At 47.7% G+C, this 26,402-nt stretch overlaps 1 protein-coding gene across 1 annotated transcript; it reads right to left on the bottom strand.

Annotated features, from left to right (window-relative positions):
- Positions 1 to 1,584: 1,584 nt before the first annotated feature.
- Positions 1,585 to 19,165, bottom strand: LOC311007946 (ras and Rab interactor 1-like; the record flags this gene model as incomplete). The annotated part of the gene is made up of 7 exons (XM_084001369.1): positions 1,585 to 1,656; positions 2,107 to 2,484; positions 2,578 to 2,663; positions 11,128 to 11,219; positions 12,233 to 12,305; positions 12,664 to 12,778; positions 18,962 to 19,165. 7 exons carry the CDS (start codon positions 19,163 to 19,165, stop codon positions 1,585 to 1,587), a joined length of 1,020 nt encoding a protein of 339 aa, XP_083857495.1.
- Between the last annotated feature and the right edge of the window lie 7,237 nt (positions 19,166 to 26,402).

Below are 26,402 nucleotides of genomic sequence, written 5' to 3'. Positions count from 1 at the left end.
GCAAAGTGACCCAAGAAAGGGGTTTTGGCCCCTGTAGCTTTCCAGCAGCTAGTTGACCAGGTTGTCCACCAGGTTTTAATCCTTCAAGTTCCTACATATCATTTCTGCTGTCAAACCTTTTACAACGCTCTGTGTCCGTTTTTAAAAAAACTGGGATTTTGCCCCCTGGGTATTTGACCAAAAATCAAAATAAATCAAATTTCGATCGTCATCTGGGGGGGCCGAGGGGAGTCCAACGCAGAAGTTTGGTTGAAATCGGAGAATTGGAGAAATTGGAGTAAACGGCCGAGGCCTTTTTTTTTTTTTTTTTTGGAAGTATATTTTTTGGCTTTTTGCCTTTATTTGATAGCACAGTAGAGATAGACAGGAAAGGGGGAGGCAGACAGAGGGGGAATGACATGCAGGAAAGGTCTGCCCGACGCGGGATTCGAACCAGGGACGCCTGCGGCGAGTACTGTAGCCTCTACATGGGGCGGCCGCTCTACCCACTGCACCACGCACCGCACCACGGCCGAGGCCATTTTGAACATTTTTAGGCCCTGCGGGTGTCGAGAAAGTGTTTTTTGACCAAAAATCTAATTGGATAAAATTTCTTAAAATTCCTTAAAATTTGAATATGTCATCTGGGGGGCCAAGGGGAGTCCAACGCAGAAGTTTGGTTGAAATTGGGCTGGTGGTTTCTTAGAAAACGACCAAAGCCATTTTCGAACAGTTTTAAGCCCCGTGGGTGTCGAGAAAGGTTTTTTTGACCAAAAATCAAAATGAATCAAATTTCGAATATGTTATCGTGGGGGCTGAGGGGAATCCAACCCAGAAGTTTGGTTGAAATCGGGCTAATGGTTTAGGAGAAAACGAGCGAGGTGATTTTCGAACATTTCTAAGCCCCGCGGGTGTTGAGAAGGTTTTTTTTTACCAAAAATCAAATATCTTCAAAGTTCTCCAAATTTCTCCAAATTCGAATATGTCATCTGGGGGGCCGAGGGGAGTCCAACGCAGAAGTTTGGTTGAAATTGGGCTGGTGGTTTCTTAGAAGGCCATTAGAGGCCATTTTCAAACGTTTTTAATGAACTTCACTTTACAATCTGAGATTCACTTTCAGTTTATTTTAATAAGACAGAGAATCTGAAGAAGCTCTGTTTGGCCCACGGGGGGGGCAAGAAAGTCCCAAACCAACTGGACAGAAACAGAAAAAGCCTTTTTAATTGGATCATTGTTATTTATTAACGGCTCTAAAGGCAAATATAACATCCTGGTTCCCGTAGTTCACTCAGCAGCGCCTACGTGTTGTACAGCGTACTAGTGTCTCCATTGTAAAAGTTTAGCGTTGCTTCTCGGGAGTCATGGAAACATGAGATGGTCAGTCGTCATGGAAACATAAAGCTCTGCCAGTGTCCGAACCAGTAAGTGTGAAAAAACCTTAGATTCTGTAGTTTGGGCAACAGTGACGGTTCAATAATCAATAATCCAGTTCAATGATAAATGTCTGTAAAGGTCAGGAAATAAAACTATATTTGATCATTTTTAAGAAGCTGTTGCAGTTTTTACCAAGAACCACTAGTGGTCACTAGGGGTTACTAGTGGTCACTAGGGGTTACTAGAGGTCAGAGTCTCTGCTGCCTCCTCCAGGCTGCTGAGGGAACTGCAGCCGTCCGAGTCCTTCAGAGAAGCAGCAGCCATCTGTAAAACCAGAGACTCCTCCTCCTCCTCCTGCTCCTCCTCCTCCTCCTCCTCCTGCTCCTCCTCCTCCTCCTCCTGCTCCTCCTCGTCTCCATCTGCTCCCTCAGCGTCTCTCTCTGGTCTCTGCTGGTCGGGTCTTGAAGGAGGAGGAGCAGGAGGAGCAGCAGAAGGAGAAGGAGGAGAGTGATAAACCTCCTCTGGCAGCTGGGAGGAGGGTGAGGAGGTGAAAGGAGAGAGAGACAGAGGAGCCTTAGGAGAAGGAGAAGGAGACTGATAAGGAGAGAGGGAAGGAGACTGATAAGGAGAGAGGGAAGGAGAGAGGGAAGGAGAGAGGGAAGGAGAGACGTGAGGGAGGAGGGAGAGAGAAGGAGAGAGGTACGGAGAGAGAGAGAAGCTGCTCGGCTGCATGTAGTCTGACTCCTCTGGGACCGTCTCCACGGCTCCTATTGGCTGAGCCGTCGCCACGGAGACCGTCTCCATGGCTCCTATTGGCCGCTGAGCGACTCCTCGTCCTCTACATCTCTTCTTGGTCTTGGGCAGCAGCGGCGGCGGCGGGGGCGGGGCCAGCGGCGGCGACAGCATGGTGGAGGTTTCCATGGAGACGCGGACCTTGAGGCTGCGCTTGAACATGCGGCGGCGGCAGAGCGCCGTCTGAGCCTGGAGGAACAGCGGGTTGACGAAGCACAGCGCTCCGAGGCCCGAGCCACAGTCCAGCTCTCTGGGGCCGCGCGTGGCGATGGGGCAGAACTGGTGGAACACCGTCGCCGTGGAGACCGGCGCCGCTTCAGCCGGTCGGTCGGAGTCGGTCTGAGGAGGTTCAGAGCTGGAGGGAAGAGGAGGAAGAGGAGGAGGAGGAGGAGGAGGAGGAAGAGGAGGAGGAGGAGCAGCGGTCGGCGGCGCTGAGCTTCCGGCCTCTGGCTTCTTCTCCGTCTGGAGCGTTGCAGCGTCTCGCGGTCCGCGGACGTTCAGGTGGGAACTCCAGAACTCTGGAAACAAACACGTTGGTTTTATTCACTGAAACTGGTTTTCACCTCATTAATCACTTTGTAGGTTCAGGGTTTATAATCTTTATTACTGTGGAACCAGCTCTCTCCATGGGTCAAAGAGGCAGACACTCGAACTACATTTAAGTCTAGACTTAAGACCTTCCTTTATGACAGGGCTTTTAGTTATGGCTGGTTCAGGTAGCTCTGAACCATTTTTTCCCATTAAGCTGGTCTGTCCTCCCTATGAACCAGTCTGCCATCCAGTCCTCCCATTAAGCTGGTCTGCCCTCTCTTCCTATGAACCAGTCTGCCATCCAGTCCTCCCATTAAGCTGGTCTGTCCTCTCTTCCTATGAACCAGTCTACCATCCAGTCCTCCCATTAAGCTGGTCTGCCCTCTCTTCCTATGAACCAGTCTGCCATCCAGTCCTCCCATTAAGCTGGTCTGCCCTCTCTTCCTATGAACCAGTCTACCATCCAGTCCTCCCATTAAGCTGGTCTGTCCTCCCTATGAACCAGTCTGCCATCCAGTCATCCCATTAAGCTGGTCTGCCCTCTCTTCCTATGAACCAGTCTGCCATCCAGTCCTCCCATTAAGCTGGTCTGTCCTCCCTATGAACCAGTCTACCATCCAGTCCTCCCATTAAGCTGGTCTGCCCTCCCTTCCCATGAACCAGTCTGCCACCAAAATGGAATATTGCTGGTACACCCACTCTTTACAGTTGCCACAGAAGTTGAGTCACCAAAGGCCATAGGTGCGTAGGTAGCACATGGCCAACCTAAGACCTGGGAATACCTGTGTCTCAGTCGGTCTGATTTGGATATAAGATATTGGCTGAAAGAAGGTAGAAACTCTGAAGCCCAACCTGAAAATGCTTAACCTGTTCACGCAGGCCCCCTAGTGGTTGGGACGCCGGCGTCCCAAATCAATAACACATGAACGGCGTCCTTAATACAACGAAAAGTATGCATGCTGTAATGAAAACTCCACCACAGACCTTTTAAGGACACCTTCGGCAACATGTAGAAAAAAAAATGAAGTTTCTAGGTGCTACGGTTTTTTCACAGTCACTGAAAATGTCTCAAACAATATCAGACTACGGCAGCCCACAAGCGACGTCACGTCAACAACGAAGGTGATTTTAACATATATGTACCATCTGTACACCTCTTCTTTCACCACCAAAAAATCATAAACTGTCATATAATCAAAAGCAAAGCACAAAAATGCAGTTTTTACCCCATTAAAGGTTTAAACAAGCCTGCTCACTCAACACAAACAAACCCGGAAGTCATTTTCGAGTGCCGAAAAAGACGGACATTTGTCAGTCACAGACCCACTAAAACACTGAATAAAATTACAAGCTTACCCTCTTGTTAAAGCTGAAGATGTGCTCGACAAAACAGGCATGGGCCATTTAATCCATCGTGACCAGATAATCCATTAATGGTTACGTTTACCCGCAGTGCTAATGCTATGAGCTATTATCCGTCAGACTGCGCACCCGCTTTGCGCATCTCTCGTCGCCTGTCAATCAAAGTCACGGGGGTGAAAACTTTTTGGTCCAATAGCAGAGACTCTAAGGTGTGACCTGATGTATAATGATCCCTGATTGGGCAAAGCTTAAGTCTGCACCCAGCTGGTTCATGTGGTTCCCTCTCCCCCTAGTGTCAACATGTAAGCAATACAAGTCGACACAGAAAGTGTGTTTTTACTGCCCCAAGTTTAATTAAAATAATAATAAAAGACAAAATGAACTATTTCAAATGTCCTTGATAATTTAAGCCATCACTGATGGTTGTGGGATGTTTACTTCTGGAGTTTTAAAGGGAAATAACAATATAATACAGGCGAAAATAGGTAAATTCATGTTTGGATGGGTTTTGGACACTAAATATTCATCCCCATAAATTAAATTTTCAAATGGCATTTTACTTATGTAACTGGTGTTCCTAAAAGCCATCAAGTATGTGATTGGCCCCAGTAAGTTATCTGTTGGAAAAAAAAAATCTCACTAAAATCTTGCAGTGTGCATTTTAGCCAAATTGGACAATTTTGGACAGTTTTTGCACGCTGTACATCGCCAAGGGACACTGTTTGGAAAAACTCTATAGTGCCTCAGTAGTTTTACATATCAACCTAAAATTTGGTACATATGTGGACAGGGAGTGTGTGAACCATATATGTAAAATTCAACCTGTTTTATAATTAGGATTTTGATATATCACCTTTTCACCAAAAATTTCAAACTCGTTTTTTTTTTTTTTTTCAAAAAAAAATTGTAATTTCAGAAGCCCATTTTTTTATGGAATGACTCAATTCAATATTTTATAGATATAGATGTAAAGGGACAAAGGTTTTCTTTCATTAAAGCCATTAACCATAGTTGTGGGATTAGTACTTCTGTAAATAAAAAGCTTTAATTGCAGTGATACAAAAACAGGCGGAAATTGCCAAAAATGGCCTCTGCATGAAGAGGTTAAGCTGGTCTGCCCTCCCTTCCCATGAACCAGTCTGCCATCCAGTCCTCCCATTAAGCCGGTCTGCTCTCTCTTCCCATGAACCAGTCTGCCATCCAGTCCTCCCATTAAGCTGGTCTGCTCTCCTTCACATGAACCAGTCTGCCATCCAGTCCTCCCATTAAGCTGGTCTGCCCTCCCTTCCCATGAACCAGTCTGCCATCTAGTCCTCCCATTAAGCTGGTCTGCCCTCCCTTCCCATGAACCAGTCTGCCATCCAGTCCTCCCATTAAGCCGGTCTGCTCTCTCTTCCCATGAACCAGTCTGCCATCCAGTCCTCCCATTAAGCTGGTCTGTCCTCCCTATGAACCAGTCTGCCATCCAGTCCTCCCATTAAGCTGGTCTGTCCTCCCCATGAACCAGTCTGCCATCCAGTCCTCCCATTAAGCTGGTCTGCCCCCCTTTCCTATGAACCAGTCTGCCATCCAGTCCTCCCATTAAGCTGGTCTGCCCTTGCTTCCTATGAACCAGTCTGCCACCCAGTCCTCCCATTAAGCTGGTCTGCCCTTGCTTCCTATGAACCAGTCTGCCATCCAGTCCTCCCATTAAGCTGGTCTGCCCTCCCTTCCCATGAACCAGTCTGCCATCCAGTCCTCCCATTAAGCTGGTCTGCCCTCTCTTCCTATGAACCAGTCTGCCATCCAGTCCTCCCATTAAGCTGGTCTGTCCTCCCTATGAACCAGTCTACCATCCAGTCCTCCCATTAAGCTGGTCTGCCCTCCCTTCCCATGAACCAGTCTGCCATCCAGTCCTCCCATTAAGCTGGTCTGCCCTCTCTTCCTATGAACCAGTCTGCCATCCAGTCCTCCCATTAAGCTGGTCTGCTCTCTCTTCCCATGAACCAGTCTGCCATCCAGTCCTCCCATTAAGCTGGTCTGTCCTCTCTTCCTATGAACCAGTCTGCCATCCAGTCCTCCCATTAAGCTGGTCTGCTCTCTCTTCCCATGAACCAGTCTGCCACCCAGTCCTCCCATTAAGCTGGTCTGCCCTCTCTTCCTATGAACCAGTCTGCCATCCAGTCCTCCCATTAAGCCGGTCTGCTCTCTCTTCCCATGAACCAGTCTGCCATCCAGTCCTCCCATTAAGCTGGTCTGCCCTTGCTTCCTATGAACCAGTCTGCCACCCAGTCCTCCCATTAAGCTGGTCTGCCCTTGCTTCCTATGAACCAGTCTGCCATCCAGTCCTCCCATTAAGCTGGTCTACCCTCCCTTCCCATGGACCAGTCTGCCATCCAGTCCTCCCATTAAGCTGGTCTGCCCTTGCTTCCTATGAACCAGTCTGCCATCCAGTCCTCCCATTAAGCTGGTCTGTCCTCCCTATGAACCAGTCTGCCATCCAGTCCTCCCATTAAGCTGGTCTGCTCTCCTTCACATGAACCAGTCTGCCATCCAGTCCTCCCATTAAGCTGGTCTGCCCTCCCTTCCCATGAACCAGTCTGCCATCCAGTCCTCCCATTAAGCTGGTCTGCCCTCTCTTCCTATGAACCAGTCTGCCATCCAGTCCTCCCATTAAGCTGGTCTGTCCTCTCTTCCCATGAACCAGTCTGCCATCCAGTCCTCCCATTAAGCTGGTCTGCCATCTCTGCCCATGAACCAGTCTGCCACCCAGTCCTCCCATTAAGCTGGTCTGCCCTCTCTTCCCATGAACATGTCTGCCACCCAGTCCTCCCATTAAGCTGGTCTGCCCTTGCTTCCTATGAACCAGTCTGCCACCCAGTCCTCCCATTAAGCTGGTCTGCCCTTGCTTCCTATGAACCAGTCTGCCATCCAGTCCTCCCATTAAGCTGGTCTACCCTCCCTTCCCATGGACCAGTCTGCCATCCAGTCCTCCCATTAAGCTGGTCTACTCTCTCTTCCCATGAACCAGTCTGCCACCCAGTCCTCCCATTAAGCTGGTCTGCCCTTGCTTCCTATGAACCAGTCTGCCACCCAGTCCTCCCATTAAGCTGGTCTGCCCTCTCTTCCTATGAACCAGTCTGCCATCCAGTACTCCCATTAAGCTGGTCTGTCCTCCCTATGAACCAGTCTGCCATCCAGTACTGCCATTAAGCTGGTCTGCTCTCCTTCACATGAACCAGTCTGCCATCCAGTCCTCCCATTAAGCTGGTCTGCCCTCCCTTCCCATGAACCAGTCTGCCATCCAGTCCTCCCATTAAGCTGGTCTGCCCTCTCTTCCTATGAACCAGTCTGCCATCCAGTCCTCCCATTAAGCTGGTCTGTCCTCTCTTCCTATGAACCAGTCTGCCACCCAGTCCTCCCATTAAGCTGGTCTGCCCTACCTTCCTATGAACCAGTCTGCCATCCAGTCCTCCCATTAAGCTGGTCTGCCCTCTCTTCCTATGAACCAGTCTGCCATCCAGTCTTCCCATTAAGCTGGTCTGTCCTCTCTTCCTATGAACCAGTCTGCCATCCAGTCCTCCCATTAAGCTGGTCTGCCATCTCTGCCCATGAACCAGTCTGCCACCCAGTCCTCCCATTAAGCTGGTCTGCCCTCTCTTCCCATGAACATGTCTGCCATCCAGTCATCCCATTAAGCTGGTCTGCCCTCTCTTCCCATGAACCAGTCTGCCACCCAGTCCTCCCATTAAGCCGGTCTGTCCTCTCTTCCTATGAACCAGTCTGCCATCCAGTCCTCCCATTAATCTGGTCTGCCCTCTCTTCCTATGAACCAGTCTGCCATCCAGTCCTCCCATTAAGCTGGTCTGCTCTCCTTCACATGAACCAGTCTGCCATCCAGTCCTCCCATTAAGCTGGTCTGCCCTCCCTTCCCATGAACCAGTCTGCCACCCAGTCCTCCCATTAAGCTGGTCTGTCCTCTCTTCCCATGAACCAGTCTGCCATCCAGTCCTCCCATTAAGCTGGTCTGCCCTCTCTTCCTATGAACCAGTCTGCCATCCAGTCCTCCCATTAAGCTGGTCTGTCCTCTCTTCCTATGAACCAGTCTGCCACCCAGTCCTCCCATTAAGCTGGTCTGCCCTCCCTTCCTATGAACCAGTCTGCCATCCAGTCCTCCCATTAAGCTGGTCTGCCCTCTCTTCCTATGAACCAGTCTGCCATCCAGTCCTCCCATTAAGCTGGTCTGTCCTCTCTTCCTATGAACCAGTCTGCCATCCAGTCCTCCCATTAAGCTGGTCTGCCATCTCTGCCCATGAACCAGTCTGCCACCCAGTCCTCCCATTAAGCTGGTCTGCCCTCTCTTCCCATGAACATGTCTGCCATCCAGTCATCCCATTAAGCTGGTCTGCTCTCTCTTCCCATGAACCAGTCTGCCATCCAGTCCTCCCATTAAGCTGGTCTGTCCTCTCTTCCCATGAACCAGTCTGCCACCCAGTCCTCCCATTAAGCCGGTCTGCCCTCTCTTCCTATGAACCAGTCTGCCATCCAGTCCTCCCATTAAGCTGGTCTGTCCTCTCTTCCTATGAACCAGTCTGCCATCCAGTCCTCCCATTAAGCTGGTCTGCCCTCTCTTCCCATGAACATGTCTGCCATCCAGTCCTCCCATTAAGCTGGTCTGCCCTCTCTTCCCATGAACCAGTCTGCCACCCAGTCCTCCCATTAAGCTGGTCTGCCCTCTCTTCCTATGAACCAGTCTGCCATCCAGTCCTCCCATTAAGCTGGTCTGTCCTCTCTTCCTATGAACCAGTCTGCCATCCAGTCCTCCCATTAAGCTGGTCTGTCCTCTCTTCCTATGAACCAGTCTGCCACCCAGTCCTCCCATTAAGCTGGTCTGCCCTCTCTTCCCATGAACATGTCTGCCATCCAGTCCTCCCATTAAGGTGGTCTGCCCTCTCTTCCCATGAACCAGTCTGCCACCCAGTCCTCCCATTAAGCTGGTCTGCCCTTGCTTCCTATGAACCAGTCTGCCATCCAGTCCTCCCATTAAGATGGTCTGCCCTCCCTTCCCATGAACCAGTCTGCCACCCAGTCCTCCCATTAAGCCGGTCTGCCCTCTCTTCCTATGAACCAGTCTGCCACCCAGTCCTCCCATTAAGCTGGTCTGCCCTCCTTCACATGAACCAGTCTGCCATCCAGTCCTCCCATTAAGCTGGTCTGTCCTCTCTTCCTATGAACCAGTCTGCCATCCAGTCCTCCCATTAAGCTGGTCTGCCCTCCCTTCCTATGAACCAGTCTGCCATCCAGTCCTCCCATTAAGCTGGTCTGCCCTCTCTTCCTATGAACCAGTCTGCCATCCAGTCCTCCCATTAAGCTGGTCTGTCCTCTCTTCCTATGAACCAGTCTGCCATCCAGTCCTCCCATTAAGCTGGTCTGTCCTCTCTTCCTATGAACCAGTCTGCCACCCAGTCCTCCCATTAAGCTGGTCTGCCCTCTCTTCCCATGAACATGTCTGCCATCCAGTCCTCCCATTAAGGTGGTCTGCCCTCTCTTCCCATGAACCAGTCTGCCACCCAGTCCTCCCATTAAGCTGGTCTGCCCTTGCTTCCTATGAACCAGTCTGCCATCCAGTCCTCCCATTAAGATGGTCTGCCCTCCCTTCCCATGAACCAGTCTGCCACCCAGTCCTCCCATTAAGCCGGTCTGCCCTCTCTTCCTATGAACCAGTCTGCCACCCAGTCCTCCCATTAAGCTGGTCTGCCCTCCTTCACATGAACCAGTCTGCCATCCAGTCCTCCCATTAAGCTGGTCTGCTCTCTCTTCCTATGAACCAGTCTGCCATCCAGTCCTCCCATTAAGCTGGTCTGTCCTCTCTTCCTATGAACCAGTCTGCCATCCAGTCCTCCCATTAAGCTGGTCTGCCCTCCCTTCCTATGAACCAGTCTGCCATCCAGTCCTCCCATTAAGCTGGTCTGCCCTCTCTTCCTATGAACCAGTCTGCCATCCAGTCCTCCCATTAAGCTGGTTTACGTCACTTTAAAGCAGATATCAGCTTCGCGGCCGTTTCGGCTAATGCTGCGTTCAAGGCAGGCTTTTGAAACCGTAAGTTACAGCTTCAAGTCACAACTACGACTTGGTAGCGTTCCAGGTAACCCGTAGCTCGTGTTTTTACCATCCTGTTGTCTGTGAAAGTTCCCTATAACGGCCACTCGTAACTTCCGACCCGTGAACTCGTACCAGATCGAACTGGTATGACTTCACAGGAAGGAAAAACACAAAGTACGAGTTTCTTTGAACGCACCATGAGTTAGCAGCCCCCGCCCTTGTCAGGCATCAATTGGTCCTCGTGCTACGTCACCACATTCACGCGCATCCCTTGGCTGCACACACAGCCCTTCATGCCGTTCTCTCTCCTCATTGGATAACACTTGTATCCCACAAGGAAAATTTTCTCCTCGGGTTACAGCAGAGCAGAGTGACGGAGAGACTCGTGTTTAGGCTGAAATACTTCATGTAAGTGATTGCTGACGGAAAATAGGACTATTTAGGACTTATATTAACAAAAACATTCCACTGATATCTGCTTTAACTCTTTTGCAACCTTTGCCAAGTTTTCTCGACATTGTCCGAACGTTGGCGAGAAAACTCGTCAAAATCGTTTTTTTTTACAGATCATGATCACAGACACTCTAAACCACCTCGTATGTGAATATGTTCAAAACATGGTGGTTTTTATTAAATGTGTGATCTTGGTTTTGTCTGAGTACGGATCTGTCGACTTGCATGACGACCACGGTTGCTAGGAGGACAGATATGACCAGTTATCAGACCTCAGGTCAGATTTATGCTGCGTTCACATGGAGTCCTTAAATATTTTAACTCTTTAAATACTTTAACGAGCCTGGTGGGAAAACGCCCTTAATGTTTGTTAACCCACAGCTGGAAGGTAATTACTTCATGTACAGTGTGTGTGTGTGTGTGTGTGTGTGTGTGTGTGTGTGTGTGTGTGTGTGTGTGTGTGTGTGTGTGTGTGTGTTATGTAAATACAGCCGTTAATCCTCAGGATCTTCAGGTAGTGTCTAAACGTGAGGAAACAGGAAGTGCGGCACCGACCTACTCCCATGTGTGAGATGGATTCCAGCTCCTTGTGGGACGTTGCCTTGGCGATGGCTTCAGGAAGCTCCAGGGGGAACGGCAACACATCTCTAACAGACAGTCAGACGGTGCATGTTAAAGGAACAACACGTATTTATTAGGGCCGGGACTCGATTAAAAAAATGAATCTAATTAATTAGAGGCTGTGTAATTAATTAATCGCAATTAATCGCATTTTAATCGCATATAAATATTTGACCTGAGAACAGTGAGAAGCATTTTTTTCACATGGATTTTAGTATACCATTGAATGACTGAATACATAAGCTTAAGCATTCAAGGTGGTACTTAACCAAGACCAACAGACTAGGGATGCAAATGATCAATGAATTCATGAATCGATATTTGATACATACAGATTAAATGGTCTTTCCTTCCAATACACTATGATGATTACTGTAGTATTTAACTAGGCTACTTAAATCACAGTAGCATAAACTGATTTGTTGAACTCAGCCTGATGTAAACACTAATAAAACTCAGTAACCAATCACACAGCTCCATGTTGTCCCTGTGTGATGTTCAGGGACAGGTCAGGACAGTCTGAAGACAGAGCTCTGAGGGTGAAGTCCTATCATAATGAGATGAGCTGCACCTGTGACAGTGACAGGTCATAGATATAGCGCTGCAGCTGAGCAATTAGCGTGCGCCCGTGTCTGTGTATCTATGTGCAGGCAGAGATCAGAGATGGTGTTTTAAATAACCATGCTAGCGTTTCACCAGCTCTCATCTCTGCCAGTCAGCCTCTCAAACTGCCGCCTCTCTCGCGTGTGGGCGCACCGCACGTAGACACCGTTAATATAATACATCCATGGTAGACACAGGTGAGAAAAAAAAAAAATCAATTTTTTTTAATAAGTGCGATTAAAATGCGTACATTTTTTTAACGCGTACATTTTTGTGTTATTAATTAATCGTAATTAACGCGTTAAAGTCCCGGCCCTAGTATTTATATAACAACGGTAACACATCTCTAACAGACAGTCAGACGGTGCATGTTAAAGGAACAACACGTATTTATAGAGCATCAGTGATGAAGAGGAGGAGGATGAAGAGCTCCGACCTGCTGACGCAGTAGAAGGAGACGAGTCTGGGAAGATCTGGGAAGCTGATGGCCGACGTCTCCAGAGTCACAGCTGCAGACGGAGAATTAATATTACTTAGTAATAAATCTGATCGAAGCAGCGACACCGTTCCACTGCTGTGATCTGTAAACTATAACACAACTATATATGAAGCATCTTTTAGTCTATTACAACTACACTGGTTTATTATTCCTGTCTGTGTGCATGGTGCTGAAGTTAGTCGAGTGCAACCAGAGAGAAACATCTGCTTGGTTTGATACGTGACCAGAGCTACATACTGTATAGCTACACATACACATTATATACACATACATACATGTGTTGAATCAGCCTGGCTACAGTAACGTCTTAGTGCAGATAAAACGTGTTGTGTTGTTGTGTTGTTGTGTAGTTGTGTAACGAGTCTCACTGCTGAGTTCCTCTCTGATGCCAAACTGCTGCACGAAGGACGGGACGCTGTCGTCGGCCAGGCGGACGCACAACACGTTCCTCCGCGACGTCCGAGACTTCCTCACCAGGAACGTCTGTAACACAACACAACACAACGAGTCAGTGAGTGTGTGTGTGTGTGTGTGTGTGTGTGTGTGTGTGTGTGTGTGTGTGTGTGTGTGTGACCCCCCCCCGGTCCAGATGTGTGTTAATGTGTTTAACAGTTCATCCAGTGGAAGATGAAATTATCTCCTAAAGACATAAAGTTAAACATGAAACTCTCTTCTTCAATATGTTCATCAACATCAGTGTTTTATTCAGAGTGAAAAGGGGAAACAAAGATATTTACTATTGACACACTGGGAGAGTTTACAACGGGGGGGGGGTGGGGGGGGTAGTAGCTGTAGGAGCTGTTTTATTTATTTATTTTGGTGTTTAGTATGTGTCAGGTTTTATTGTTGTCACTCCACTGACACCGGTGATTTAAACTGAGGACAGTCGGTGCCGGGTGCTGCTGGTCGAAGGAAAACACTTTTAACCGTGTTGATGTGTCGCTTCGTGTCGTTTCGTGTCGTTTCGTGTCGCTTCGTGTCGCTTCGTGTCGTTTCGTGTCGCTTTGTGTCGCTTCGTGTCGTTTCGTGTCGTTTCGTGTCGCTTCGTGTCGTTTCGTGTCGTTTCGTGTCGTTTCGTGTCGCTTCGTGTCGCTTCGTGTCGCTTCGTGTCGTTTCGTGTCGTTTCGTGTCGTTTCGTGTCGCTTCGTGTCGCTTCGTGTCGCTTCGTGTCGCTTCGTGTCGTTTCGTGTCGCTTTGTGTCGCTTCGTGTCGCTTCGTGTCGTTTCGTGTCGCTTCGTGTCGCTTCGTGTCGCTTCGTGTCGTTTTCGTGTCGTTTTCGTGTCGCTTTGTGTCACTTTGTGTCGCTTTGTGTCGCTTCGTGTCGTTTCGTTTGTGTCGCTTCGTGTCGTTTCGTGTCGTTTCGTGTCGTTTCGTGTCGCTTCGTGTCGCTTCGTGTCGCTTCGTGTCGCTTCGTGTCGTTTCGTGTCGCTTCGTGTCGCTTCGTGTCGTTTCGTGTCGCTTTGTGTCGCTTCGTGTCGCTTCGTGTCGCTTCGTGTCGCTTCGTGTCGTTTCGTGTCGTTTCGTGTCGCTTCGTGTCGCTTCGTGTCGTTTCGTGTCGTTTCGTGTCGCTTCGTGTCGTTTCGTGTCGCTTCGTGTCGTTTCGTGTCGTTTCGTGTCGCTTCGTGTCGCTTCGTGTCGTTTCGTGTCGTTTCGTGTTGCTTCGTGTCGTTTCGTGTCGTTTCGTGTCGTTTCGTGTCGTTTCGTGTCGCTTTGTGTCGCTTCGTGTCGTTTCGTGTCGCTTCGTGTCGTTTCGTGTCGCTTCGTGTCGTTTCGTGTCGTTTCGTGTTGCTTCGTGTCGCTTCGTGTCGTTTCGTGTCGTTTCGTGTCGCTTTGTGTCGCTTCGTGTCGTTTCGTGTCGTTTCGTGTCGCTTTGTGTCGCTTCGTGTCGTTTCGTGTCGCTTTGTGTCGCTTCGTGTCGTTTCGTGTCGCTTTGTGTCGCTTCGTGTCGTTTCGTGTCGCTTTGTGTCGCTTTGTGTCGCTTCGTGTCGCTTCGTGTCGCTTTGTGTCGCTTCGTGTCGCTTTGTGTCGCTTCGTGTCGCTTCGTGTCGTTTCGTGTTGCTTCGTGTTGCTTCGTGTCGCTTCGTGTTGCTTCGTGTCGCTTCGTGTCGCTTCGTGTCGTTTTTGTGTCGTTTCGTGTCGCTTTGTGTCGCTTTGTGTCGTTTCGTGTCGCTTCGTGTCGTTTCGTGTCGTTTCGTGTCGTTTCGTGTTGCTTCGTGTCGTTTCGTGTCGCTTTGTGTCGCTTCGTGTCGTTTCGTGTCGCTTTGTGTCGCTTTGTGTCGCTTCGTGTCGTTTCGTTTGTGTCGCTTCGTGTCGTTTCGTGTCGTTTCGTGTCGTTTCGTGTCGTTTCGTGTCGCTTCGTGTCGTTTCGTGTCGCTTCGTGTCGTTTCGTGTCGTTTCGTGTCGCTTCGTGTCGTTTCGTGTCGTTTCGTGTCGTTTCGTGTCGCTTCGTGTCGTTTCGTGTCGTTTCGTGTCGTTTCGTGTCGTTTCGTGTCGCTTTGTGTCGCTTCGTGTCGTTTCGTGTCGTTTCGTGTCGTTTCGTGTCGTTTCGTGTTGCTTCGTGTCGTTTCGTGTCGCTTTGTGTCGCTTTGTGTCGCTTTGTGTCGCTTCGTGTCGCTTCGTGTCGTTTCGTGTCGCTTTGTGTCGCTTCGTGTCGCTTTGTGTCGCTTCGTGTCGTTTCGTGTCGCTTTGTGTCGCTTTGTGTCGCTTCGTGTCGCTTCGTGTCGCTTCGTGTCGTTTCGTGTCGCTTTGTGTCGCTTCGTGTCGCTTTGTGTCGCTTCGTGTCGTTTCGTGTCGTTTCGTGTCGCTTCGTGTCGCTTCGTGTCGTTTCGTGTCGCTTTGTGTCGCTTCGTGTCGTTTCGTGTTGCTTCGTGTCGTTTCGTGTCGCTTTGTGTCGCTTCGTGTCGTTTCGTGTCGCTTTGTGTCGCTTTGTGTCGCTTTGTGTCGCTTCGTGTCGCTTCGTGTCGTTTCGTGTCGTTTCGTGTCGTTTCGTGTTGCTTCGTGTCGTTTCGTGTCGTTTCGTGTCGTTTTGTGTCGTTTCGTGTCGCTTTGTGTCGCTTTGTGTCGCTTCGTGTCGCTTCGTGTCGTTTCGTGTCGCTTCGTGTTGCTTCGTGTCGCTTCGTGTCGCTTCGTGTCGTTTTCGTGTCGTTTTCGTGTCGCTTCGTGTCGCTTCGTGTCGTTTCGTGTCGCTTTGTGTCGCTTCGTGTCGCTTTGTGTCGCTTTGTGTCGCTTCGTGTCGTTTCGTGTCGTTTCGTGTCGTTTCGTGTCGCTTCGTGTCGCTTCGTGTCGCTTCGTGTCGCTTCGTGTCGTTTCGTGTCGTTTCGTGTCGCTTCGTGTCGTTTCGTGTCGCTTCGTGTCGTTTCGTGTCGTTTCGTGTCGTTTCGTGTCGCTTCGTGTCGCTTCGTGTCGTTTCGTGTCGCTTTGTGTCGCTTCGTGTCGTTTCGTGTCGCTTCGTGTCGCTTCGTGTCGTTTCGTGTCGCTTCGTGTCGCTTTGTGTCGCTTCGTGTCGCTTCGTGTCGCTTCGTGTCGTTTCGTGTCGCTTTGTGTCGCTTCGTGTCGCTTTGTGTCGCTTCGTGTCGTTTCGTGTTGCTTCGTGTTGCTTCGTGTCGCTTCGTGTCGCTTCGTGTCGTTTTCGTGTCGTTTTCGTGTCGCTTTGTGTCGCTTTGTGTCGCTTCGTGTCGTTTCGTTTGTGTCGCTTCGTGTCGTTTCGTGTCGTTTCGTGTCGTTTCGTGTCGCTTTGTGTCGCTTTGTGTCGCTTCGTGTCGTTTCGTGTCGTTTCGTGTTGCTTCGTGTCGTTTCGTGTCGTTTCGTGTCGTTTCGTGTCGTTTCGTGTCGCTTCGTGTCGTTTCGTGTCGCTTTGTGTCGCTTCGTGTCGTTTCGTGTCGCTTTGTGTCGCTTCGTGTCGCTTTGTGTCGCTTCGTGTCGTTTCGTGTCGCTTCGTGTTGCTTCGTGTCGCTTCGTGTCGCTTCGTGTCGTTTTCGTGTCGTTTTCGTGTCGCTTTGTGTCGCTTTGTGTCGCTTCGTGTCGTTTCGTTTGTGTCGCTTCGTGTCGTTTCGTGTCGTTTCGTGTCGTTTCGTGTCGCTTCGTGTCGTTTCGTGTCGTTTCGTGTCGTTTCGTGTCGCTTCGTGTCGTTTCGTGTCGCTTTGTGTCGCTTCGTGTCGTTTCGTGTCGCTTCGTGTCGCTTTGTGTCGCTTTGTGTCGCTTCGTGTCGCTTCGTGTCGCTTCGTGTCGTTTCGTGTCGCTTTGTGTCGCTTCGTGTCGCTTTGTGTCGCTTCGTGTCGTTTCGTGTTGCTTCGTGTTGCTTCGTGTCGCTTCGTGTCGCTTCGTGTCGTTTCGTGTCGTTTCGTGTCGTTTCGTGTCGTTTCGTGTCGCTTCGTGTCGTTTCGTGTCGCTTCGTGTCGTTTCGTGTCGCTTCGTGTCGTTTCGTGTCGTTTCGTGTCGTTTCGTGTCGCTTCGTGTCGTTTCGTGTCGTTTCGTGTCGTTTCGTGTCGTTTCGTGTCGTTTCGTGTCGCTTTGTGTCGCTTCGTGTCGTTTCGTGTTGCTTCGTGTCGTTTCGTGTCGCTTCGTGTCGTTTCGTGTCGCTTCGTGTCGTTTCGTGTCGTTTCGTGTCGTTTCGTGTTGCTTCGTGTCGTTTCGTGTCGTTTCGTGTCGTTTCGTGTCGCTTTGTGTCGCTTCGTGTCGTTTCGTGTCGTTTCGTGTCGTTTCGTGTCGTTTCGTGTCGCTTTGTGTCGCTTCGTGTCGTTTCGTGTTGCTTCGTGTCGTTTCGTGTCGCTTCGTGTCGTTTCGTGTCGCTTTGTGTCGCTTCGTGTCGTTTCGTGTCGTTTCGTGTCGCTTTGTGTCGCTTCGTGTTGCTTCGTGTCGTTTCGTGTCGCTTTGTGTCGCTTCGTGTCGTTTCGTGTCGCTTTGTGTCGCTTCGTGTCGTTTCGTGTCGCTTTGTGTCGCTTCGTGTCGCTTCGTGTCGTTTCGTGTCGCTTCGTGTCGCTTCGTGTCGTTTCGTGTCGCTTTGTGTCGCTTCGTGTCGTTTCGTGTCGTTTCGTGTCGCTTTGTGTCGCTTCGTGTCGCTTTGTGTCGCTTCGTGTCGTTTCGTGTCGTTTCGTGTTGCTTCGTGTCGCTTCGTGTCGTTTCGTGTCGCTTTGTGTCGCTTCGTGTCGTTTCGTGTCGTTTCGTGTCGCTTCGTGTCGTTTCGTGTCGCTTTGTGTCGCTTCGTGTCGTTTCGTGTCGTTTCGTGTTGCTTCGTGTCGTTTCGTGTCGTTTCGTGTCGTTTCGTGTTGCTTCGTGTCGTTTCGTGTCGTTTCGTGTCGTTTCGTGTCGTTTCGTGTCGTTTCGTGTCGCTTCGTGTCGTTTCGTGTCGTTTCGTGTTGCTTCGTGTCGCTTCGTGTCGTTTCGTGTCGCTTTGTGTCGCTTCGTGTCGTTTCGTGTCGTTTCGTGTCGCTTTGTGTCGCTTCGTGTCGTTTCGTGTCGCTTTGTGTCGCTTCGTGTCGTTTCGTGTCGCTTTGTGTCGCTTCGTGTTGCTTCGTGTCGTTTCGTGTCGTTTCGTGTCGTTTCGTGTTGCTTCGTGTCGCTTCGTGTCGTTTCGTGTCGCTTTGTGTCGCTTCGTGTCGTTTCGTGTCGTTTCGTGTCGCTTCGTGTCGTTTCGTGTCGCTTTGTGTCGCTTTGTGTCGTTTCGTGTCGTTTCGTGTTGCTTCGTGTCGTTTCGTGTCGTTTCGTGTCGCTTTGTGTCGCTTCGTGTCGTTTCGTGTTGCTTCGTGTCGTTTCGTGTTGCTTCGTGTCGTTTCGTGTCGTTTCGTGTCGCTTCGTGTCGCTTCGTGTCGTTTCGTGTCGCTTTGTGTCGCTTCGTGTCGTTTCGTGTCGTTTCGTGTCGCTTTGTGTCGCTTCGTGTCGTTTCGTGTCGCTTTGTGTCGCTTTGTGTCGCTTCGTGTCGCTTCGTGTCGCTTCGTGTCGTTTCGTGTCGCTTTGTGTCGCTTCGTGTCGTTTCGTGTCGCTTTGTGTCGCTTCGTGTCGCTTCGTGTCGTTTCGTGTCGTTTCGTGTCGTTTCGTGTGCTGCCTGCCACTATGAAAGAGGAATTATTTCTCTACCTTGCACAAGGTGTGTGATTATTATTTCTTGACTGTGCTTCAGTTATCTGATAGGTCAAGGTGAGGTCGTGTTCTAACCTCACATCTATCTGATGACAGAGAAGTCAATGTCTTGTTTGATGTTTTTATGTGCAAATAAATAAAAGTCTAAAAGTCTAAATTCTGTTGTCGATGAATTGTTGTATTTCTGCCATTGGGGCCTTGTTTTGGGAACTCATTGTTTGACGCACAATATCTACACAACACAGACACACAACACACACTACACATGCACACATCTGAACACCTACATCTTCTCCATAGACAGGTCGTAGGTCGTAGGTGTTTGTCACCTAAATAAACAAACAGAACAAAATGGAAAAGATGTTGTGTGTCTGTGTTGTGTGTCTGTGTTGTGTAGATGTTGTGCGTCACCCCGGGTGGTTCTCTCTGCAGGATGTGTAGTGTGTAGTGTGTTGTGTGTCTGTGTTGTGTAGATGTTGTGTAGATGTTGTGTAGATGTTGTGCGTCACCCCGGGCGGTTCTCTCTGCAGGATGTGTAGATGTTGTGTGTCTGTGTTGTGTGTCTGTGTTGTGTGTAGTGTTGTGCGTCACCCCGGGTGGTTCTCTCTGCAGGATGTGTAGTGCTGTTGCCGGGGCGATGGTCAGCTGCAGCCACACGGTGACGGTGAGGCGGAGTCGGTCCAGGACGCTGATGCTCCTTAGAGACGCTCGGCCCCGTTGGCACGGCAACCGGCGCCGCGCCGACGGCCGCGCGGGCTCAGGGAAGTCGTACAGAGGTTCTTCCTGCTGCGCCATCTACACACACACAGACACACACACACACACAGTTTAGTTGTTGTTACATGTTTCATCATCTTTCATGTTTTAAATAGTGTATAATAATATCGGTGTTGATGGTTGTAACTATAGAAACGGACTATAGGTTAATACTATAGACGACTAAGCAGCTTCTGTTGTTTCTTCATCTGCTTGGTAGCCATGGTGACGATGTAACGTTACATTATGTAAATATGTAAATATGTGCTACTAACTATGACTGGAATAAATCACAATGTGGACTCGATGCTCCGTGTAACGACGGCTTCGTGCAGCACAACGACCGCGATGATGACGTCACGTCGCTGATGTCATCATGTTTCCTACAGATCTAAACACAGATGATGTCACCGTTCCTACGGAAACAGCTGAGCCTTATTCACCACTTTCCGTAGAACGCCGCTGGGCGTCGCCATGACACTCAATTCACCGACAAGTCGGTTGCGCACTTCTGTCTCACTTCAAGCAGAATGGAGCTAGCCTAGCAGTCTGTCTTAGAAGTGTTTTTATTATTATTACAAGTTCATAGAATGTCCTCCGGTACGACATGTGCTGTTGTTGGATGCACAAACAACTCAAGGAAAGTTAAAGATTTTATGAATGGAGCCTGTAACGACCATAAAGCCAATCGCAAGAGTTGTGGATGTCCGGTTGCTACGTTAGCCGCTAGCTGTTGCTACGTAAACAACCGACTTCCGGGGTGGTGTGACGCAATGGATCATGGGAAAATAAAGTGGTGAATAGAAACATAGATACTGCCGAACAGCGCCACCATGTGTCTGCTGGTCGCCATGTTGCGTAGGACTGTTGTGTGCTGTGTGTGTTGTAGTTTTGTTATTGTATGTATCTTATTAAAGTGTGAACTGTGGGTCTCTCATGGGCATTATACGGCCCGTGGGCCAGACCCGGCCCACATGCCGCCTCAACCCGGCCCGCGGGCCGAACTGCTATTATGACCCGATTGCTTTTATTACGTTGATGCCACTAATCAGCTGTTTGACACAGTGACAGCAGCTGCACATCACAGACAGAACGTAACAACGTAACCTCCTCCAGGTAGAAGACAGAGATGAACTCTGCTCAGTCTCTTCCTCTGTCGGACACCGGAGCTCCGACGGAGGAGAGAGAGAAGCCGCTCTGGTGCAGGTTTTCTCCACAGAGAGTTTCTGATCACCGCGACCTGTCAGCGGGAGACCGGGGGACCGGGCCGGTGTTTCACAACCCTCCGTCAGCTGAATCATGTCATAACTTCTGACGGTTACAAAGCCCCATCACGGCACCTAATTATTATTTCCCAAACACTGAGGTTTAGCAAACTGTGATTAAAAGTATTTTATGAGATGGCTGGGTTTTCTGACGTGATCGACCATATGACTGATTGTAGCCACGTGCGTCTGAAGCCTCCATCCACCAGTGGCTACGCTTGTAGCTAATCAAATCACTCTTTTTTCCCCATGTTGGTGCTGTGACGGTGCGTTCACACCAAACGCGATGAACGCGATGAACGCCACAACTTTCCATTAAAGTCAATGTAAATGACGTGATGACACGCGATGGCGCGTCGGGCGATACGAGCGACGCGATGAAGCGATGACGCGTCCATCGCGGCCGTCGCATCATCGCGTCCATCGCTTGAAGTTGAAAAATGTGAACTTTTCAAGCGACATCGCGTGACGCTGCCGCGACATCCAATCAGTGTTGATATTCAACCACGTCACAGACACAGCTGCAGACACACATTTCAACACATGGTGGAGGAGAAGAAGATACTGTGGCTGTTCTCTCTCACCAGACCTCCTCCAGAGAACCTGTGGCTGTGTAAAAACAACAACAACCCCGGGGCTGTGTGTGTTTTCCTCAGATCAATAATATACCTCCATGGCCGTTTCCTGGAGCTTTATGACACAACCTCGTACTTTTACCGCGGTCGTAATAAAAAGAGATAACACCTGCAGAGGGTCAGAGGACCTACAGCTTCCTCCTTGTGAATATTTCATATGTATTTATATTTATTATTATTTCTCAGCCATGGTTGAGGAGAGAAAGAAAACAGCGGGAGGTGGGTTGCATCATAGCGCCATGAAGCCATGAAGCGATGGTGAAAAATGTGACAAATATGTCAAGCGACGCGATGCTGGCGTTACGGGCGATGGCATCGCGTCCATCACGTTTGGTGTGAACGCACCGTTAGGCAGCAGCAATGAGTTTTGTGTTTCTTCATAAATAAAAGGTCATCTACATACAAATAGAACAGTCTCACTGAATCAGAAGTGAAAAGGATCTGAGTGCTTCATTATAATATTCAGGTGTCTGTGAACATTATTAATTGGTGCAGTCATTTATGGTCAGTAAGTTTTGATAGAACAATCTGCCTTGAGTCCATATTTATATCATAATACAGCATGTTTCTTCACTGATCTGTGATGGATATAAGTTGAAAATGCGATTACATGATTGTGGGCTGTCAGCCTATTGTAATGCAATCATTTCCACCAAATATATGTAGTTATATAGGCTAATATATAATTATATATAATTCAGCAATAAATATTTGATGTTTCAATTTGATTTGGAATCGTGTGGCCCTTCACTCACTTTATCGGAGTCAGTGTGGCCCCCTGGTCTAGTAAATGACACACTCGGAGGCGAGGCTGTTACTCGTGCTTCACTTTAGTAGCCGCTCAACTCAACAACAACATACAGAGAATCGATCCCCGAGCACCTGGAGTCACAGTCAGAAACAGTCGAGCACAGAGTGATCGATCAGATACAAGAATGAGATGTCTTCATGCCCCTAGTGGCATCAACTTTGTGCTCAATATCAAATATCCACAATCTGGTAACACATATTTCTTTTTTGTACTTACTCAGTATTAACAAATCACTTTCCATTCTCTATGTAAACATCAGAAAACACATCTCTAGGTGAACTCCTAAAGGAGCCACTTGTTTTCATTAGAAGCATTCTTTTATAAACATGTCAATAAAACATTTATGATAATAATCTAATCTTGTCGTCCCTTTCATTTCCTGTGTGGTCACATTTACAACAGGACACACACACACACACACACACACACACCTGTGTTATAAATCTACCTGGACTGGGAGGGACAGCAAGTCCAGACATGGAGAGGTGCACACACACACACACACACACACACACACACACACACACACACACACACACACACACACACACACACACACACACACACACACACACACACAGGCTTTGAATCAACAAACATGACATATTAATAAAAAGTAAATCAGCCAATCAGCTGCTTCCTCCTCTACAGCCAATCAGCTGCTTCCTCCTCTTCAGCCAATCAGCTGCTTCCTCCTCTACAGCCAATCAGCTGCTTCCTCCTCTACAGCCAATCAGCTGCTTCCTCCTCTTCAGCCAATCAGCTGCTTCCTCCTCTACAGCCAATCAGCTGCTTCCTCCTCTACAGCCAATCAGCTGCTTCCTCCTCTACAGCCAATCAGCTGCTTCCTCCTCAGTCATGTGTCAACATCTGTCTGGATTTGCTGCTGCTGCTGCATTCCTACACAGCTACACACTCACAACTACACACTCTACACACTGACAACTACACACCTCCAGCTCCACTACACACTGAGACCAGATCTAAACCCTGTTGATCTGTTGCATTGTGGGTAATGTTGGTCCCAGGAGAAGAAGGAACGGTCCTTAAAGCTTCATATATGTTATATATATATTATACTGATAATTAGCAGCAAACCACTAACTAAGTAGCTCTGCTGGGAAAACAATGACTTGTTGAAATCGTCAGCACAAACGGGCTGGTGGTGATTTTAACCTGTTGTCGCTGCTCTGACCACTGAGCCTTCGGGCTGTGGTGGTTAACAATGTTTATACCAAACTAAATCCTCCTCATATGTTCAGGTTCTTTACCCTGGTCATTAAAGCTGAAGCTGAAACTCAACCTCACCTCGACTCAGGGAGAGTCCACTACACACTGACAACTACACAACTACACACTGACAACTAGAGAACTACACACTCACAACTACACAACTACACACTCACAACTACACACTGACAACTAGAGAACTACACACCGGTTAGTTGTTAGTAGTTAGTTGTGTTACCTCGGTCTGTTCTGCTCCTCTAGTGTGTAGTTGTTAGTTGTGTAGTTGTGTAGTTGTTAATAGTTAGCAGTAAGTTGTGTTACCTCTGTCTGTTCTGCTCCTCTAGTGTGTAGTTGTGTAGTTGTGTTACCTCGGTCTGTTCTGCTCCTCTAGTGTGTAGTTGTGTAGTTGTTAGTTGTGTTTGTGTAGTTGTTAGTAGTTAGTTGTGTAGTTGTGTTACCTCTGTCTGTTCTGCTCCTCTAGTGTGTAGTTGTGTAGTTGTTAGTTGTGTAGTTGTGTAGTTGTTAGTAGTTAGTTGTGTAGTTGTGTTACCTCTGTCTGTTCTGCTCCTCTAGTGTGTAGTTGTTAGTTGTGTAGTTGTGTAGTTGTTAGTTGTGTTACCTCGGTCTGTTCTGCTCCTCTAGTGTGTAGTTGTTAGTTGTTAGTAGTTAGTTGTGTAGTTGTGTAGTTGTTAGTAGTTAGTTGTATAGTTGTGTTACCTCGGTCTGTTCTGCTCCTCGCGGCTTCACGCTGCTTCTTCCTCCATGATGATGAAGATGATGATGATGATGATCCGCAGGTCGAGACGCGTCGAGGCCCCGCCCCCTCCACACCTGGATCAGCTACGTCACTGTGACGTAGTGAAACCACGTTCAACTCTAAATAAAGTTTTAATAAATAAAACGTGTTAACTCAGTTCGTGTTTATTCTTTAAGAGACGTGAATAAAGTTTTTATTTAACTTGATCAAAGAGTTCAAACCGCCGCTGCGACGTCACAAACCGGAAGCGGAAGTGACGTAGAAAGGCTCGAGCTCCGGGACCGCGTTGGTGAGTGTGTTTGCTGCTGTCGGTTCATCTCATTTAAACCTCATTTATCTGATTTAAACCCGTTTCACTGCGTTTAGCTGCGTGTGTGGAGGAGAGGAGTTAAACACGTCTTTATTCACCTTAACACAACCACACCAGTGTTCAATATCTGGTTTAAATAAAGGTTTGTTCCTCTGAAAACACTGCTAATGTTAGCATTAGCGGTAGCCGCTAACGGAGCTACATCGTTAAAGACACAGACGTGTTTTATATGTTTATTTATATATATATATGTTTATATATCTCTCTGTGTGTGTTTATATAAAAGGTTAAAGCTGCGGTTGGACCGGACAGAAGCTCCGAGCTCACTGTTCATCTAACTGAGATAATAAAACATCAAACTAACTGATGTTACTGTTGTGTAGCTGCAGTTAGCTTCAGCATGCTAACATGCTAACACACTGAAGCGGTTTAATGAGCTAGGCTAGGCTAGGCTAAGCTAAGCTAACAGCGGTGCATTGACTTCAGTTGTGAATAAAAACTGTTTGGTTTGACAGGTCGTTTCACTAAAGGTGAAAACATTTAAACTAAACATTTAAATAACATATTTCACCATGAAACTTCTCAGGTTTACCACTCACATTAAGACAAATGTTTCTGTATTACAAGTTATGTTACATTTTATTTTTAAATATGTAAATGAGGCGATATCTAATTAAATAATGTATTAATTTGCATATATTTCCAGAACATAAATCTGAACAATGGATGAAGCTGCTTGGTTTTATTTTGTTGACATATTAGAGTCTTTAGTTTTTCCAGAGGAGGATTGTGGATATCTCTTTGTATCACTCTGTAAATAAGAAAATACTGTCACCAGCCCTAAAACATCTAGCTAATGTCTTCATGTTTGTAGTAATAAAATGTTGTATAAATGAGGCTGTGAATGATATATCAACAATCCCCTCTGTAAAAACCTTCAGAATATAGAAAGGGATCAAAGTGGAAGGTTTGGTGTCTGTAAGTGCTGCTGAAGTGGAGATTTCTAGAGAGGAGTCTGAGTCTGAAAAACTCTTTCTGAGGAAACGGCCTTTAAAGACTTGGACTGTAAAACTACAGAGATTGTTGTTGTCAATCCTACTTTTAGGATTTGTTGCTATGATACAAAGGAAATGACATCATTGTTCAGGGGAGAGAGAGCTTTACAATGACACCTGACATGACACGGCTCAGACTAACTCCTGGAGAGTTTAGGAGAAATCTACTGATGAAATGAAGTAAAATAAATAAAAACCTTAAAGTGGATTTTCTACTATTTATTTCCTCTCTTCTGGAAGAGACTGAAGTCTCTGCCTGAAGTTTCTCGTCTCAAACACGAATCTTCACTTCACATAAAAGAACCAGACTCTGATCTCACGTTAAAGTCTGAGTCCGTAAATGTTTCATCTACGTCCACACGTGAAACTGGTGAAACATGGACGTGTGTCATCACAGGTGTCGGATTAATGTGTGTGTGAGTCTGCAGAATAAAAATAAAATAAATCAGATATTTATTCATGTTGGTTCATGTGCTTCCTTCAGGGACATAAAACTAATTACTAACTCACTATAAACTCTCTTCCTGCTCATCTACTTTGATCATTTTGGTTTTTCCATCTCTGTCTTTTCTAGAAGTTGAATGATTCTGATTTGGTGTTTTAAGATTTCATTTCATTTTTCATTTCATTTTCGATTTATTTCATTCATGGTTTACATTCTCACATAGTTGCACATATTTACATAATGTAGCTACACATAGTCACCATGAATGAAAAGCAGCAGGATGAAGTAAACGTATAGTAGCTGCTCCTCTCTGTTAGTATAGTTACATTGTCTTACTTCAACACCAATATTATTCTCTGTTTCAAAATATTAAAGATGATGAAACATAGTAATGACAAGAAAACAAACAAAATAGCAGCAGACACCACTCGTTAATCTATCTTTTCCTTTTTTTCCTCCTTCTTTTTTGTAGACGCTTATCTTTTCTTTTTTAAACATTTTCTTAAACTGAGACAAACTTGTACAACTTTTCAGTTCCTTGCTTTGTGAATGAATGCTGTAGTTTTACACCTGCAGCAGAAATACACATTAGTTTTAAGCTTAACCTTGCAAATGTAGGTTTAAAACCAAGCTTCGGTGTTATCTGTGTTATTTTATAATCTTTTTATTTTGTAACCCTAACCCTGCCAGGTGAAATAAAACCCTGCTGTCCTGTCTTCTTGTCTTCTTATCTCTCCGTCTTTGTCTCTCCGTCTGCAGATTCCCGGT

Source organism: Trachurus trachurus (genome assembly GCF_905171665.1).
Source record: "Trachurus trachurus genome assembly, contig: scaffold_116_arrow_ctg1, whole genome shotgun sequence".
Classification (NCBI taxonomy): Eukaryota; Metazoa; Chordata; class Actinopteri; order Carangiformes; family Carangidae; genus Trachurus; species Trachurus trachurus.
This window is presented reverse-complemented; position numbering and strand designations above follow the sequence as displayed.